General features: G+C 36.8%; 1 protein-coding gene across 6 annotated transcripts in view; it reads left to right on the top strand.

Annotated features, from left to right (window-relative positions):
- ZCCHC7 (zinc finger CCHC-type containing 7) overlaps positions 1 to 17651 on the top strand; it is a 254671-nt gene that overhangs the window by 201156 nt on the left and 35864 nt on the right. For all 6 annotated transcript variants that reach the window (XM_042963889.1, XM_042963888.1, XM_015540721.2 and 3 more), the window contains exons 4-5: positions 948 to 1073; positions 2001 to 2171. In XM_042963889.1, the coding sequence (XP_042819823.1) occupies positions 948 to 1073; positions 2001 to 2171 (297 nt within the window). The remainder of the gene's footprint in view (positions 1 to 947; positions 1074 to 2000; positions 2172 to 17651) is intronic.

Genomic DNA, 17651 nt, shown 5'->3' on the forward strand with positions numbered 1-17651 from the left:
TAACTGCCTCTTCAGTGTAAGGAAATGGTTAGTCTATATTTAGCATGTGGCAGGTGTTTGTCTTTGTCAATTATTAGCCTTAATTGTGACAGATGGTTAGAAAAGAGAATAATTTTACAACTTGGAAAAAAGAAGTTTTAAGAGATAATTAGATTTTGTCTACGTGGGGCTTACCTGGTCAATCCAGCAGAATAACAAGTACAAGATGAAAAGCTTTTTCAAAGATTAGAATTCTACCAAACAAGATAAAAAAGCATGGTTGGCATTTTTACATATTCCCCTTTAGATATTCAATGTGGTGTGTTTTGCTAATATTCTCTTGCAAGACACTAGATTTTGGCTAGAATATGGGAGAGCTGGAATTGGATTAGTGTAGGCAGAATAGGTCTTAAAAGTACTCTATTGGAAGGAGATTATCCATTGTCTCTTAGAAATTATAATCCAGTTTATAGGCAGTAACCCTGGGCTGTTCAAAAGAAAGAATATATTCAGTAGTGATAACGGTTTTATAACTTTATAAAGGACAAAATCATTTTTAAAAAATTGCCCCAAATAAAATTTTAAGAAAGCTTCTCAGTCCGAAAAATATGGTGTATGTTCCTATATAGAAATCAGCGACATCTTTGACTCTGAATGCCACCAGAATGTCTAAATGATGCATGTCAGTGTCCCTACTAGACCTGAACTGTAAATAGAGAAACATACAAAAGAAATGGAACCATATGGAGAAGTGTAAAAGAGTGTGATGAGGGACAGACAAGAAGTAGAGTTGTCTTCATGGCAACCCCTTTTAAGTTTTTATTTCTTTTAAGAACACAAAAGTTCTCTGTTGCTGGTTTCTAGATTAAACAGACTATGGCTGTTAATTCTTTTGAACAAAGTAAAATATTTTTTAAATTAATTAATTAAAATTAATTAATTAATTTTTAAATTTTTTTTCCTCCTAGGCCCAGATAGTTAACAATAGATCATCTGGAAGATGGACCCACCGATACTATTCGGCCAACAAAAATGTTACCTGTAGAAATTGTGACAAATGTGGCCATTTATCAAAAAACTGCCCCTTTCCACAAGTATGTGAAATACGTTTCTCTCCACACTGTTACTTTATAGTCTTAAGGGTGGGCCCTATAACCTTATAATTCAAATCTTGTACAATATATGTGTGAATTTCATGTTACATTTTCATGTAGGTGATAGCCAAAATAGTAGCACAGAAAGAACAATGAAGTTTGAGTCAGAAAAACCTGGAATCAACTTTAGCTTTCTTTCCATTAGTAGTTGCACAAGCTTAGGCAAATCATTTCACCCTCTGTGCCTCTGTTTTCTTGTCTATAAAATGAGGATTCCTGAGACCCCTTTCATTTCTAAACCTTCTACAGCTTGTTTCATTGTGGGATAATTTTTATTGTTAGAAAGTTACCATTTTAAGCATTTATAAATGTTTATTGGTGTAAATTATGTTAGATACATCAGCCTTTGGAACAACATAGAACTAAAGTTCTTGGATGTTCTCTGACACACAGTAAGCTCTTAACAAACATTCCTTCCATTATTCCTTCTTCCAAATGATATGATTGTCTTTCAGATATTTGAGACAGCTCATATATTTCCTCTTTGTCTTTGGTTCTCCAGGCAAAGCAGCCTCTTTCAGTATTTGTTGCTCCTGTGACTTAGCTTCCAGATCCTCATCAACCTGCTTTCCCTCTCAAACACAATCCACTTTGTCAGTGTTCCCACAAGATAAAGCATAAGAAGTAGATGCCAGTTGATACCACAGGCACAGTAAGCCTTTTTGGCAACCACAGAATACACATAGCTTGTGTTAAAGCTCTGATTTCAGACATTTTGTTTGATTTTACAGTTATGCTCAAGATCTAACCTTCACCGGGGTCTCAAATTGGAAATAATGTTTTATGGAATTATACAGAAAAGGAAAAGTTAATCTTCTATTTGAGACTGAACTATTTTGCTAAAGAGACTTTCTGTTTGCTACATAGAAAGTCCGCCCCTGCTGCCTCTGCTCGGAGAGAGGACACCTCCAGTATGCCTGCCCAGCCCGCTTTTGCTTAGGCTGTTCTTTGCCTATGCCTTCCACTCACAGATGTCTTGAAAGACCTTCCTGGAGAAAACGATGTGACCGATGTGATATGATAGGCCACTATGCTGATGTGAGTATCCTGCATAGAACTAATTTGTCAGACTTTGGGGGCAGTGTGCCAATTTGTAACTATCAGTCAGCCTACCTAAAAGAATATTCTATTCTAATTCTGTTCTAATATGTGTGTAATGATAGCCATGTCCCTTTGGCTATTGATCATCTAAAGCAGTGTTCTTTTTTTTTCTTTAAAAAATTTTTTTTTAATCTTTATTTTTGAGAGAGAGAGAGAGAGAGAGAGAGGGAGGGCGGGAGTGGGGGAGGGGCAGAGAGAGAGGGAGACACAGAATCTGAAGCAAGCTCCAGGCTCTGAGCTGTCAGCACAGAGCCCGATGTGGGGCTCGAACTGACAAAATGCGAGATCATGACCAGAGCCGAAGTCGGATGCCTAACCGACTGAGCTATCCAGGCCCCCCTAAAGCAGTGTTCTAACAGAGATCTTACTGAATGGTTTGTCAGGACACAGCATCAACAAATATTGTAAACCCATGCTTGCCCCCTTTGCTTAATGTGCTTGCCAAGTAAAGGTTGAAATAAAAGAGGTATGTAATAACATGTAAATTTATATGTCTGTTCATGCATAGTTACATGAAAATATATACCCACTTAGCAGTTGTATACAAAGGTCTATCTATCTGAAGCCTGGCTTGATGCTGCTTATTGATGGTTCTTGCTGATAGAATAGTCTTAAACAAGAAGAAGGACAAAATCACCAGTACTTTAGATCTGCTTATCTTAGTTCTTTCTTTAGATTAAAAAGAAAAGGGGGGGGTAATTTAAAAGACATTCAGTTACTTGTAGCACGTTAAATTTAAGCACATTGTTATCTTGGACATCATTTTACATCATTTGGGATTTTAGTCACAATTTCAAAATTTTTTTTTTTTTAACGTTTATTTATTTTTGAGACAGAGAGAGACAGAGTGTGAATGGGGGAGGGTCAGAGAGAGGGAGACACAGATTCCGAAACAGGCTCCAGGCTCTGAGCTGTCAGCACAGAGCCCGACGCGAGGCTCGAACTCACGGACCATGAGAATAATGACTTGAGCCGAAGTCGGCCGCTTAACCGACTGAGCCACCCAGGTGCCCCTAGTCACAATTTCAAAGACCAGAGGGGCTGTGGAAGTTAATATATTTTTTTTAAGTAAGGATCTTTTAATTTGTATTTCCCAAAGATATGATACAAAGCCACAAACATTTTTCTAATTTTATTTATATTGAAATATCCTATAACCTTTTCCTAAAAAAAAAGTAATACGGCTTTTTGTTAATATGAATTTCAGATTAAAACACACTAGAAGATGAATGTTTGGTATATATGTTTCTCATGTAAATATATCAGTTATCTATTGTAATTTTTACAATGTCTTTTTAAACAAAAACAGGGTCACTATCCCATACATTGTCTTACAGCTTCATTTTTTTTCTGCTTAATTCCTTATGAATGTATCACTGTATTAGCTCATAAAGATCTACCTTTCTTATGGTTAATTTTTATTCCACTGTATGGATGTACCAATTTACCCAGCTGTTTATCTACCAATACATCTAAATTTATAGTTACAACCCATTTTTTTAAGCAAACAGTGCTGCAGTAAACATCTGTGTGTGTGTGTGTGTGTGTGTGTGTGTGTGTGTGTGTGTTGTGTGTATAAGATTATTTTATTAAGTCAGATTCTGAGTGGGATTGTGTAATTAAAGGATATGTATATTTACATATGGATAAATATTGTCAAATTGTTCTTCCAAAAGATAGTACCAATGGGGGCAGCCGGCTGGCTCAGTCAGTAGTAGAGCATGAGACTCTTGATCTTAGGGTTATAAGTTCAAGCCCTGTGTTCAGTGTAGAGATTAGTTAAAAATAAAATCTTCTGGGGTACCTGGGTGACTCAGTAAGTTAAACGTCCAACTTTGGCTCAGGTCATGAACTCGCAGTCTGTGAGTTCAAGCCCCACATCGGGCTCTGTGCTGACAGCTCGGAGCCTGGAGCCTGCTTCGGATTTTGTGTCTCCCTCTCTCTCTGCCCCTCCCCTGCTCATGCTCTGTCTCTCTCTGTCTCTCAATAAATAAATAAATGTTAAAAAAAATTTTTTTTAAACAAATAAAGTCTTTAAAAAAATAAATAAATAAAAGGTGGTACCAATGTATCACCACCTGTCAGGTGTATTTAAGAATGCTCTTAACATTATAATTGATCTTTTAAAATTTTGGCCAATCAGATAAGGAGAAAATGATATCATATTGTTTTTATTTGTATTTCTCAGGCCACTAGTGATGTTGAATGTGATTCTCAAGACAAGGTGTGGAAATAGAAGTTATTTCATTCTAGGGGCACCTGGGTGGCTCACTTGGTTAAGCGTCCAACTCTTGGTTTCAGCTCAGGTCATGATCTCACAGTTTGTGAGTTCAAGCCCCACATTGGGCTTCATGCTGACAGTGTGGAGCCTGCTTGGGATTCTCTGTCTCCCTCTCTCTCTGCCCCTCCCCTGCTCGTTCTTTCTCTCAAAATAAATAAATAAAAACTTTAAAAAATATTAAAAAAGAAGAAGAAGATGCTGTTATTTCATTCTAAAGTAGCTAAAGTGAGGCCCCTGGTTGGTACAGTTGGTGGAGCATGTGGCTCTTGATCTCAGGGTTGTGAGTTCGAGCCCCACGCTGGTTGTAGAGATTACTTAAAAAAATAAAATGAAATATTTTTTTAAAAGTAGCTTAAACTTACTTTTTAATATTTACTAAGTTTTAAAATTAAAATCCTAAGTTGGCTTGGTTTTATACTTCTGTTCTCTACATTATTTTGTCAATTATAATTTTTTTAGCCAGATTTTCTAGTTTGGCAGTTACATTTAATAGCATATTTCTTTACTCCTTTCTTCTAATAAGCTCTTACAAATATGGTCTTATTTGCCTGTGATAACAGAAGGGTCTCAGACAGACATTATCATGAGCAGTGTTTTTTTGTTTTTTTGTTTTTTTTTAGTAAGAAACTAGCACAGAACCGTTAAGGATGATTTATAAAAGGTTATATAATCAGCTGCGAATTAAGTCTGTAGTCCATTCTGCTTAACTACTTAATTTTGGCCTCTAATGTATGTTAAATTCTTTATCTAAAATGGCCTTGAGGATTAATAACCCCAGTGAATGTAAGGTTTTAAGATTGGGTTAGGCTGTGGTCGACTTCAGAGAAGGCAGCACCCTTTCCCCTAAATCTGCCAAGATCTAACTTGTTGGGTGTTTTTATAATTATGTGGTGAATGTTCTGGACACTAGTTGATCTTTTTCCAGCCTTCCCACCTTGCGTAGGATTCCCCCAGAGCCCAATCAAACCTGGACTTCACTGACTCCATCTGCAGAAGCTTATAGTCCTTCCATCATCAGAGAAGCTCTTCATGAGAATTCACTTGGAAGCAGAGTCATTTTGGCCTCAGGTTGCTGGAACTATTCAGCCAGTCCCCCATACATGCTTTAAATTTATCTTAAAACCTGGCCCTCCACAGAAAGTATTGCTTCCCTTGCAACCCTCTCAAATGCTTGCTGCTCATTCCTTCTTTCTTTTTTTAAAGTTTATTGATTGATTGATTGATTGATTTTGAGAGAGAGAGAGCATGCGTGTGTGCAGGGGAGAGGCAGAGAGAAAGAAAGAGAGAGAATCCCAAGCAGGCTCCACACTGCCAACAGAGCCTGATGCTGGGCTCAATCTCACGGTCATGAGACCATGACCTGAGCCAAAATCAAGAGTCAGATGCTTAACCGACTGAACTACCCAGATGCCCCTCTGCTAATCTTTTCTTGACCCACATACATGAATTACACTGTTTAGGATTGAACTCTTTCTCACTCATTACGGTTGCTTCAAAGTCCTGGGGCGCCTGGGTGGCTCAGTCGGTTAAGCGTCCGACTTCGGCTCAGGTCATGATCTCACGGTCTGTGAGTTCGAGCCCCGCGTCAGGCTCTGTGCTGACAGCCCAGAGCCTGGAGCCTGTTTCAGATTCTGTGTCTCCCTCTCTCTCTGCCCCTCCCCTGTTCACACTCTGTCTCTCTCTGTCTCAAAAATAAATAAACGTTAAAAAAAAAAAAAATTAAAAAAAAAAAAAAGTCCTTACTCCTCCCTCTTTATATGAATACTTGTGGCTTATTAAAGGCCCATACCCTCTGACAATACTGTCCTCCACCCTTCTTTGTCATTTTCATCTTTCTACCTGGTGGACTTGCTGCTCATTCACAGAGGATTTCTGAAGCCCTGGGTAATTATAGATGCCCTACCTTATCAATTAAGGAGATTAAGAAACTTCCATTTTTGCTTTATACTTTCCTATAGCCACACTACTGATCTCTGTAATGCCACAGTGCCAGTTATATGTGCAAAGAGAATTTGTAGTGAAAACTGGTGAGTGGTATTCATATTCTTGCTGTAATGAAAGAATTTTCCTGAACTCTGCTTGGAAATGCCTCATTTGTTAACTACTGCATAAAAGGGATTTGGTTCAAATTACAGAGTTTTATAATGTAAGGGATAGAAAGATGGCTCAAGGCCTGCTAAAGTTAACCTGCATCATTGATACCTTCCAAAGGAAGAGAATCTGCAATGTGGAAAGAATCTCAATTCTGACTCTGCCACAGATTCTCTTCTCTTGTCAACAGTTTTTAAATATACAGAAAATTTTAAAGTATGTGAACACATCTTGCATACACAGTCCCATTGTGTAAGGTATATCTGACATTTCCAAGGTAATAGTAGCTATAGTTAATTACTTACTGAGTTTTAAGCACTGCGCTAAGTGCATTACTAACTAGGAAAAGGGGAGTGCTTTTTTCACTGCTGTATCCTCAGCACTAATAGGTACTCTATAGATATTTGTGATTGTGTCATTTATGTAATCCTCACAACTACCGTGTAAGATATATACTGTTTTTTAATTTTTATTTTCTTTTAATGTTTATTTATTTTTGAGAGAGACAGACAGACAGAGCATGAGCAGGGGAGGGACATAGAGATAGGGAGACCGAATCCGAAGCAGGCTCCAGGCTGTGAGCTGTCAACACAGAGCCTGACACAAGGCTCGAACTCACAGACCACAGGTCATGACCTGAGCCAAAGTCGGACGCTCAACTGACTGAGTCACCTAGACGCCCCTTCCAGGTCAGATTTTTAAATGAGTAGAAGAAAATAACTTACACTTGATTCCCTTCATTAAACATTTGATGCTATAAAAAATGCTCTCTTAAATATCTGCTATATACTGATTTTTAGCAGGTCAAAAATTTCTTTTAAAAATGAGAACTCAGTATAAACTGTAGGCTTTCACAGACAGTAGTGGTTAATAAATGTTTCTTCAATAAATACATAACATAAAATGGAAAACTAGTGTCTTTTAGTTTAATTTTGGTGATTTTTTTAAAGGTTAGCTTAATCTTGGGGATTTCTAGTAGAAAATGTAAAGTACCTAGTACAACCATCTTATAGTTATGGCTTCATACTTGTATAAAGAGTGAAGAATTATTGAATATTGTTTTTCTCCAGGTAGTTATTTAAGAAAAGGGGATTTATTTGATCTTTAGTCAACTCCAAGGAACACAGAATGGCATTCCTATGCCTCTTATCCTTTCGCTAGTCTTATTGAGATACTAGTGGCCAGAAACAAGATTGACTGAAACACAATTATTGAGCTCAGTAACTGAGCCAAGATTTGAATTAAAGTCTTCCTTAATTCAAATATTTTGTTATGTGTAATAGTGATTAGTTCTACCTTTGTTCAAAAACATCTCCACTGTTTAATCACCCAAATAAACTTGTTATATTTGTTTATCAAAAATTTGCTGGTTGCCTACTACATGCCAGGCAGTATTCCAAGTACTAAAGAAATAAAGATGAAGAAGACATGGTCCCTGCCTTCAAGTAGCTAAGAGTATAATAAGAAAGGCAGACATGTGAAAGAACAATGTAAAAGTGATGTGATGGGAGGTATACCAGGGTGGTGAAAATTAAATGAGAGAATATCAGAAGACTAAGCTTGGTGACTTGCAAGTCATAGATAACTGGGAAGTATAGAAAATGACATAGATCATAGGAGGGAGCCAAGAAACCGTGCCTATTATAACATGTCACCTGTCTCTGGAAATACTGGCTGTAAAGTAATGCCATAGGAACTCTTGAACCAGGCTACATGAGTTTTTCTGAAATAATATGGACTTGAAACATACACAAGGGTCAATATTTTCTGAGCACTTGTTTGCTTACCTACCTGTTCTTAACCTTCAAAAGCAAGGCAGAATGAGGAAGGCAATCTCTAGCCATTCCTAGAATATTTCTCCTTTCTGATTCTGTATCTCTTCCACTCATGGAAAGCCACTTTCCTATTGTGTCAGAATTTAATACATTGTTTTAGCCCTGGAAAGAATGATTCACAGCATAATCCAGAATCTGAACACTTTTCATCATTTCTGCCACTGTCCCCCTAGCTTAAGCTGCAAGCATCTACTGCCAGGATTACTCTAATAGCCTCCTAAACTGGTTCCCTGCTTCCTTTCCCCTTTATATTCAGCTTCCAGTAGGTGGTTAGAGTAATCCTATCTATCTATCTATCTATCTATCTATCTATCTATCTATTTTAAAAGATTTTATTTTTAAGTAAGCTCTACACCTAACATGGGGCTTGAATTTACAACCCTGAGATCAAGAGTCACATGCTCTACTGACTGAGCCAGCCAACCTCCCTAGAGTAATCTTCTTTTGAACATAACCCAGATTACATCAATCCTGTATTCAAAATCCTCAAATAAGACTTTGTATCTCTCCCAGAGTAAAAACTAAAGTCCTTAGAATCACCAACAAGACCATATGTGATCTAGCTTCTTGACCACATCTCCTATAGTAAGCCATTGCTTACTCCACCTGGTCTCCTTGCTGTTTCTTAAAAGACCACACTTATTCTTGCCTCTACCTTTTGTTCTGTCTGCTGCATATCCAGGTATCCACAATGACTTACCTCCTTCATGGCCTTTACTCAAATGTCCCCTTTTTAGAGAGACCTTCCCTGACCACCTTAATTGAGATAGCACTTCCAACATTCCCTGCCCTTCTTCCCTGCTTTTGTTCTTCTCCATAACACCTGTATTATACATTCTAAATGTATTTTTCTGTCTCCCCTAATTAGAATGTAAGCTCCATGTCTATTTTCAGACATGTTCAATGGTATATCTCCAGCTTCAGGTGAAGAGCCTCACCTGCATAGGAGCTCAGTAGGGTTATTGAATAAGCAAATTAGTGAATTCGGGGCAACAGACCCCACTTACCTACCTACCCTCCAGTCATGCTTCCAAAAGTTGTCAAATCCTGCATATTGATACATAGGCTTGGCAATTCTCACCTTGACTCATAATACTTAAAGTCAAGTTTCAACAGGTTTTCCAAAAGCAGTGATAACCTATAGTATGCATAAAATAAAATGAAATATCTAAGGCAAAGGAAATCTTTTTTCTTATTTTCCCTCCCACTCTCTTTTTTTTTTTTTTTTTAATTTTTTTTTCTCAACGTTTTTTATTTATTTTTGGGACAGAGAGAGACCGAGCATGAACGGGGGAGGGGCAGAGAGAGAGGGAGACACAGAATCGGAAACAGGCTCCAGGCTCCGAGCCATCGGCCCAGAGCCTGACGCGGGGCTCGAACTCACGGACCGCAAGATCGTGACCTGGCTGAAGTCGGACGCTTAACCGACTGCGCCACCCAGGCGCCCCTCCCTCCCACTCTCTTAAATGACCAGTTCTACTTTCCTTAATATTTTCTTTAGAGATTTTCTTTAATATCTCCATTTTAAATCAGTATTATAGGTATTGATGCTGTCCTGTGTTTTCAGTCTGTCAGCCGTCAGTTTTCATATGGAAAAATCTCCTCTGTCACTTTGTGATAGAATATACTGTGTCATCTTTTTCACACAAATCGAGAAGAGAAAAAATAAGACTAAAATTCTGGTTACCTTCTACAATTCAAATAATCATAGACAAACTAATTTTCCTACCAAACTTAATTGAAGTCAAGACAAAAAAATATATCATTGTAATAGATTGATATGTATGTTCACATAAATATGTAGTTCTGCTGACACCTAAACATTACACCTACTTTTTAGAGTAAAGAAAAAATCTGACTTAGGTTAGAATACTTTATTTCTCTCACTTTTTACAGCATTTTGATGTTGTTTCAACATAATGTTAGCGCAAGGGGTCATGACTAGGATTGATTGATTTGCTTAATAAAAAATAATTGTTGAATAGGCTTATAAAATGCTTATTTACCTGAGAGACCAGAATACCCCCAAGGAAGTTAAGTATGTTCTGTGCTTAGAGGTCTCTTATCCTCTTGTTTGGTATATGCAAAACTCATGATAATGTAACTGAAAATTCATATGTGTTCGTTGTTCAGGGAGTAAATCCTGGAATTAGTAATTAATAATTCATTGGAACTGTTCCCAAATCACCTGATAAATGAATATCTGAAACTTTTCATGGATATATATGTGTATATACATGATATATATGTGTATATACACATATGTATCCATGCTTATGGAAATAACCTCAGAGGGTAAAAAGTTTTAACTGAAGGTATGTAATTTAGCACAGTTACAGTTTGAAGGAGAAACCCAGTCCTTAATTTGAAATTCTACTAAATGGTATACTTTCTCATCATCTGTGACTAACCTGAAAAATTCCCCCGGTCTCTCTGACTGTCCCTATAGCACATACTTCATTACCTAGCATTAGTTACTTTCAGTAGACCTAGCAGATTGAGAGCAGGTTTACATTTTCTTTATAGAAGTTAAAAGAATAAGTTTGTAGAGGATAGAGACCTTTCTCTTTCTCTGTACCACTAACTTCCACCAAAAGAGGGAAAGGATTGTCCACTTAAAGTCTATCTACCAAAATTAACAGCTTTAAAAACTAAAGGGATAAATAAACTTTAGTTTTTCATTGAGAATTTTGTGGGACGTGGAAATGAACTTTTCAGTGCAGTCACATTGGGAAAACTGGAGTCTTTGATAAATAGAGCAGTACACCACTGGGAATTTTATTAAATTTCAAACTCATTATACTTATTTATTTATTTATTTTTAAATTTTCAGTCCAAGTATAAAAGTCCATATAGACTTGGACTTGAATCTATTAGAGCCAATAATAAGGTCAAATTCTGGGACATAGTTATCTTTTCTGTCAATTTTAGGTAGGGAAATTAAGGGAAATCAGATTCTCATTGACACCTGGAAGGCTAAACATTTTATTTACTAAGCATTACAGACTAAAGGTCAATTCATCTGAACATTATAAATCTCGTACAGTTTTCTGATTGAGTTCTTTTATTTTTTAAAAGTTTATTTAGAGCATGTGTATGCATGCATATGGGCGGGGGAGGGGCAGAGAGAGAGAATCCGAAGCAGACTCCATGCTGTCAGCATAGATCTAGCCCAACATGAGGCTCAGTCCCACAAACTGTGAGATCATGACCTGAGCCAGAATCAAGAGTCAGACTGTCAACCAGCTGAGCCACCCAGACGCCCCTGATTGAGTTCTGATCTTCCTTCATGAACAAAAATAAATGGGGTAGAAGAATGCATACCAAGCTACTAGGCTGATAACACTAGATTTCCTCAGCTGACTGGTAATGGATTGGAAGAGGGATAGGAGACATGATTAGTTTTGCCTTTATTTTTTTTTTATTGTATTATTGCATTTATTTAAAAACAGAAAAGAGACTATTATTTCTGCAAAATGTCAGTTTAATAGCAAGTGTGATCTTGGCATGTTGTACAGCCTTCTAATGATTATTGCCTTGATCAAAAAAAAGTAATAGGCTATTTAAGAATTTCAAGAACTCAAGTAAATTCTGTAATGTTATGAGCTAATTGAGCTTTTAGCTATATAATGTTAAAATAATTCTCCCTGGGCACCCCTGGGTGGCTCAGTGGGCTAAGCGTCTTACTCTTGATTTTGGCTCAGGTCAGGATCTCATGATTGAGTTGGCAGGATAGAGCCCTACTAACAGTGTGGACCCTGCTTGGGATCCTCTCTCTCCCCCCTCCCTGCTCCCCGCCCCCCAACTCATGCTTGCTCACGCTCTTTCTCTCTCTCTCAAAAAATAAATAAATAAATTTTAAAAAATAATAATTCTCTCTGTGGTCGTAGATACTAAAGGAAAAGTATACACCCTAAGAACACTAATGGGAGAATTTCAGGTATATAAGAAGATAATACTCAGCTTTTAAATTAATTACCTCATGAAGTATTATTCTAAACTTTTATTATTTTTTCCATAGCCAGTGATCTTTTACACAGGAATTAATAATGAAATAAACTACAGTGTTTTCACTTACCTGTTCCTCACAGACCAGACCTCTGAGAAAACTAAACTTTTCCATGAGTGAGTTTGTCAGAGATCTATACAGTCCTTGGTAGATACCACCTCAGTTCCCAATACTACCAGATTGACAGAAGTCTCTCTTTAAAAAAAAATAATAATAATAATTTTTTTTTTTTTTTTTTTAGAATGAGCTGATAGAAAAAATTAAGGCATACGTGAAGAACTGGTAGATCTAAACAGGAATGAGATGGCACCAAATGTAATAAACTTGTTATGAGAAATAGGAAAAAAAGAAATAGGAGGAAAATTGAGAAAAACCTAATTCATTTTTCACAGTGTGAATACAGAAGATAGAGGAAAAGTGGTCCAAAGGAAAATGAACAAAAGAAATTCTGATTAAGAGAGCAGGTACCCACTACAAGAGGGGGAAAAAGTCCCACATCTATCTAGACATATGCTAGTGAAATGTCTGAATGTCAAACAAAAATCAAACAAACATCCAGACAGAAAAATTAAAAAAAATTTTAAATCCACACATATTACACACACACACACACACACACACACACACACACACACACACACAACATCAAGCTTGCATCAAACTTCTCCTGTACAGTACTAAATTGCAGAAGTACTCTATTGCAGAAGGCAATAGAGAAATCCCTAGAGGGTAGAGCATTCTGAGAAAAATAGATGACATTGCCAAGCTGTTGTTCATTTGTGAATTTATTGGAAAAATCAGAGAATAAAATTAGCAGCAATGAAGAATGAAACCAGGAAGGCATAAAGTGAATGTATGAATACCTCCTGTTGATCTGTTTTTAAACTTCTTACAAATTTTAGAAAAAATTCTTTAAAAATGTACTTTGAAAACTTATAAGTATAAGGATAAAAATAGGACCAGAAATATCAATGATCACAATAAATAAATGGATTAAATGCTCTTATTAGAAAATAAACATTCCAGTGTCAGGAACCAAAAAGGAAAAGGGAGAATAGCTTTAACTTAAAAAAAATGTCCATCCAGGGGCGCCTGGGTGGCTCAGTCGGTTAAGCGTCCGACTTCAGCTCAGGTCACAATCTCGCGGTCCGCGAGTTGGAGCCCTGCGTCGGGCTCTGGGCTGATGGCTCAGAGCCTGGAGCTTCCGATTCTGTCTCCCTCTCTCTCTGCCCCTCCCCCGTTCATGCTGTGTCTCTCTCTGTCTCAAAAATAAATAAACGTTAAAAAAAAAAAAATGTCCATCCAAAGAAACCATTAATAAAATTAAATGACAGACCACGACTTAGGAAAGATTTTTATAAAATACGTGATAGGATAATTATTTCTAATATGTAAAAAGCTCTTATAAATTAATAGGAAGAAAAAAATGTCTTAATAATCAGGGGTTCCTGGATGGCTCAGTTGTTTAAGTGTCTGTCCGACTCTTGGTTTCAGTTCAGGTCATGATCTCACAGTTCGTGAGTTCGAGTTTGCACTGGGCTCCGCACCAAGAGTGCTGATTTTCTCTCCCTCTTTTTCTGCTCCTCCCCTGCTTGTGCTTTCTCTCTCTCAAAATAAATAAATAAACTTAAAAAAAAGTAATAATCAGTGTTAGAGAAGATAATGCTTCTGGAGTTCACTGATGGATGTTTGCAAAGATATATCTACAAGGAGCACCTGGATGGCTCAGTGGATTGAGCGTCCGACTCTTGATTTCAGCTCAGGTCTTGATCTCATGGTTCATGAGATCAAGCCCCATCCGTCTCTGTGCTATCAGCACAATTTGGGATTCTCTCCCCCTCTCTCTCTGCCCTTCCCCCACTCACACTCTCTCTGACTCTCTCAAAATAAAAATAAGTAAACATTTTTAAAAAAGAAATATTTAAAAAGAAAAGATATATCTATAAGAACATTCATCTCAGAATTGTTTATAATGAAAATTAGAAGCAACCCAAATATTTAACATTCCAGCTGATTTAAGTAACTTACAATACATTTCATATAATGGAATACTCTTCAACTATTTAAAAAATGATATAATAATGAATATTGAAATATAAAGAAGTTACTAGTACAGTAAGTGAAATGCATAAATTATAAAACAGTAGATGAAATATAATCCTGTTTCCATACAAATACACATATTTATAAATATATATAGATTTGCGTAGAAAAATCTAGAATGAAGTCTTCTAAAATGTTTACTATAGTTAAGAATTATAGAAGAGGCACCTGGGTGGCTCAGTCAGTTAAGCTTTGGCTCAGGTCATCATCTTGCAGTTCGTGAGTTCGAAACCCATGTAAGGTTCTGTGCTGACAGCTCAGAGCCTGGAGCCTGCTTCAGATTCTGTGTCTCCCTCTCTCTCTGCCCCTCCCCCTCCCCCTCCCCCTCCTTCTCTCTCTCTCTCTCTCTCTCTCTCTCTCTCTCTCTCTCTCTCTCTGAAAAATAAATAAACATTAAAAAAAAAGAATTATAGAAGAGTTTATTTATTTATTTATATTTTAATTTGAGAGAGAGAGAATCCCAGGCAGACTCCCTGCTCAGTGTGGAGCCTGACACAGAACTCAATCCCACAACCCTGGAATCATGACCTGAGCTGAAATCAAGAGTCAGATGCTCAACTGACTGAGCCACCCAGGCACCCCTATTTTATATTTTTATAATGAATATATATTCATTTTATAGTTTTTTATCTTGATGTTTAATGTGCAGTACTCTATTGCTACTTACAAACATTTTAGGAATAGTATCTCCAGTAACCAATCCAGCCTATGTTCATTCTTAAGTAATTACACCCACTGTGGGGCTCAAACTTACAACCCTGAGATCAAGAGTCATATGCTCTACTGTCTGAGCCAGCTAGGCACCCCATTCTTCTTCTTCTTTTTTTAATTTTTTTTTACATGTATTTATTTTTGAGAGACAGAGAGAGAGCACAAGTAGGGGATGGGGCTGTCAGCACAAAGCCCGACACGGGGCTCGAGCCCACAAACCATGAGATCATGACCTGAGCCAAAGTCTGACGCTTAACCGACTGAGCCACCCAGGTGCCCACCCCATTATTCTTATTTTAATAATAAAATTGACTTTTTTCTTTTGGTGTTCAGTACTATGAATATGTATAGATTCATGTAAACACCACCACAGTCAGGATATAGAACCGTTTCACCACCCCAAAAAACTGCCTCATGCTATCTCTGTATAGTACCTTCCCCTGATTCATAACTTCTGGCAACCACTGATTTGTTTTTAATTACCATGGTTTGTTTTTAAGAACATCATGTAAATGGAACCACACCATTATATAGTTTTGAGACCAGCTTCTTTCTTTCACTTACATTATGTCTTAGAGATTCATCTGAGTTGTTCCATGTGTCAATAATTTATTCCTTTGCAGTATTCCATTGTATGGATGTATTGCAGTTCGTCCATTTATCCATTGAGGAACATTTGGGTTGTTTATAGTTTCTGACTATTACAAATAAAGCTGCTATGAATATTTGTGTATAGTCTTTCATGTGAATATAGTTTTCATTTCCTTGGGGTAAGTTTCCAAGTGGAGATTGCTGGTCCTATGTATGTTTAACTTTGTAAAAACTGCCATATTGTTTTCCAGAGTGGCTGAACCAATTTTGCATTCCCACCAGCAAAGTGAGAAGTCCAGTTGCTCTGTACCCTCTCCAGCATTTGGTATTGTCAGTATTTTTTATTGTAGCCATTCTAGTAGTTGTGTAGTATCTATCTCATTGTGGTTTTAGTTTGAATTTGCCTAATGGCTAAAAATGTTGAATACACTTGCATGTGCTTATTTGCTATCCTTATATCCTTTTTAGTGAAGTGTCCTCATCCTTTCCTGGTTTTTCATTAGTGTTTATTTTCAGATTGTTGTGTTTTGAGAGTATTTTCTACATATGATATAAGGGGTATTTTAGATATGTTATTTCCATACATATTCTCCCAGTCTGCAGCTTATCTTTTTGTTCTCTTGACAGTTCTTTGGCAGAACAGTTTTTAAATTTGGTGAAATCCAGTTTATCAATTTTTTTTTCTCTTTACTGGATTGTGCTTTTGATGCCCTTTCCAAGAATTTTTTAACCAACTGCAGTTAACAAAGATTTTCTCCTGTGTATTATTCCAAAATGTTTATGGTTTTGTTTTATATTCAGATCTATGATCCATTTTGTGTTCATCTTTCTATAAAGTGTGAGGTGTAGATCCAGGTTTTTGTTTTTTTGGTTTTTTTTTACATATGAATGATCAGTTGTTCATCACCATTTGTTAAAAAGACTGTCCTTTCTGGGGCTCCTGGGTGCCTCAGTAGGTTGAGCGTCTGACTTCGGCTCAGGTCATGATCTCATAGTTGTGAGTTCGAGCCCCACATCTGGCTCTCTGCTGTCATTGCAGAGCCAACTTCAGATCCTCTGTCCCCCTCTCTTTTTGCCCTTCCCCACTCATACACACACACTCTCTCTCTCTCTCTCTCAAAAAAATAAATAAACATTTTTTAAAAACTTAAAAAAAATAATAAAAAAACTATTCTTTCTCCAATGAATTGCCTTTACATCTTTGTCAAAGATTAAATGTCTACATCTGTGGATTCATTCCTGGAGTCTGTTCTGTTGCATTGATTTAAGTATCCATCCCCTCACCAATATCATATTGTCTTGATTATTAATGGCTTTGTAGTATTAAAATCAGATATTGTAATAACTTTGTTATCATTTTATAAAGTTACTCTAGCTATTCTAGTTCCTTTCCCTTTCCATCTAAATTTTAGAATGAGTCATGTATACCTACAAAAAAACTTGACGGAACTTCGATTGTTATTATAGTCTGTAGATCACTATGGAGAGAATTGATTCTAACATTTTGAGTCTTCAATCCATGAACATAGTACATGTTTCCATTTATTTAGATCTTTAGCGTCTCTTATCAGAGTTTTGTAATTATCGTTTATACATTCTCTACATAGATTTATACCTAAGTACTTCATTTTTCTTGGGACTATAGCAAATGGTATTGTTTTTGTGGTTTTCAATTGCTTATTGTTTATATATAGAAAAAAGTTTGGAATGAAATATTTTTCAATGTTTGCAATGTTATCTCAGGTGGTAGTATTATATAGGTGACTTATTTTTTGTTTATCTGTATTTTCTGTCTT

This window comes from Panthera tigris, chromosome D4 (genome assembly GCF_018350195.1).
Source record: "Panthera tigris isolate Pti1 chromosome D4, P.tigris_Pti1_mat1.1, whole genome shotgun sequence".
NCBI classification, from domain to species: Eukaryota; Metazoa; Chordata; class Mammalia; order Carnivora; family Felidae; genus Panthera; species Panthera tigris.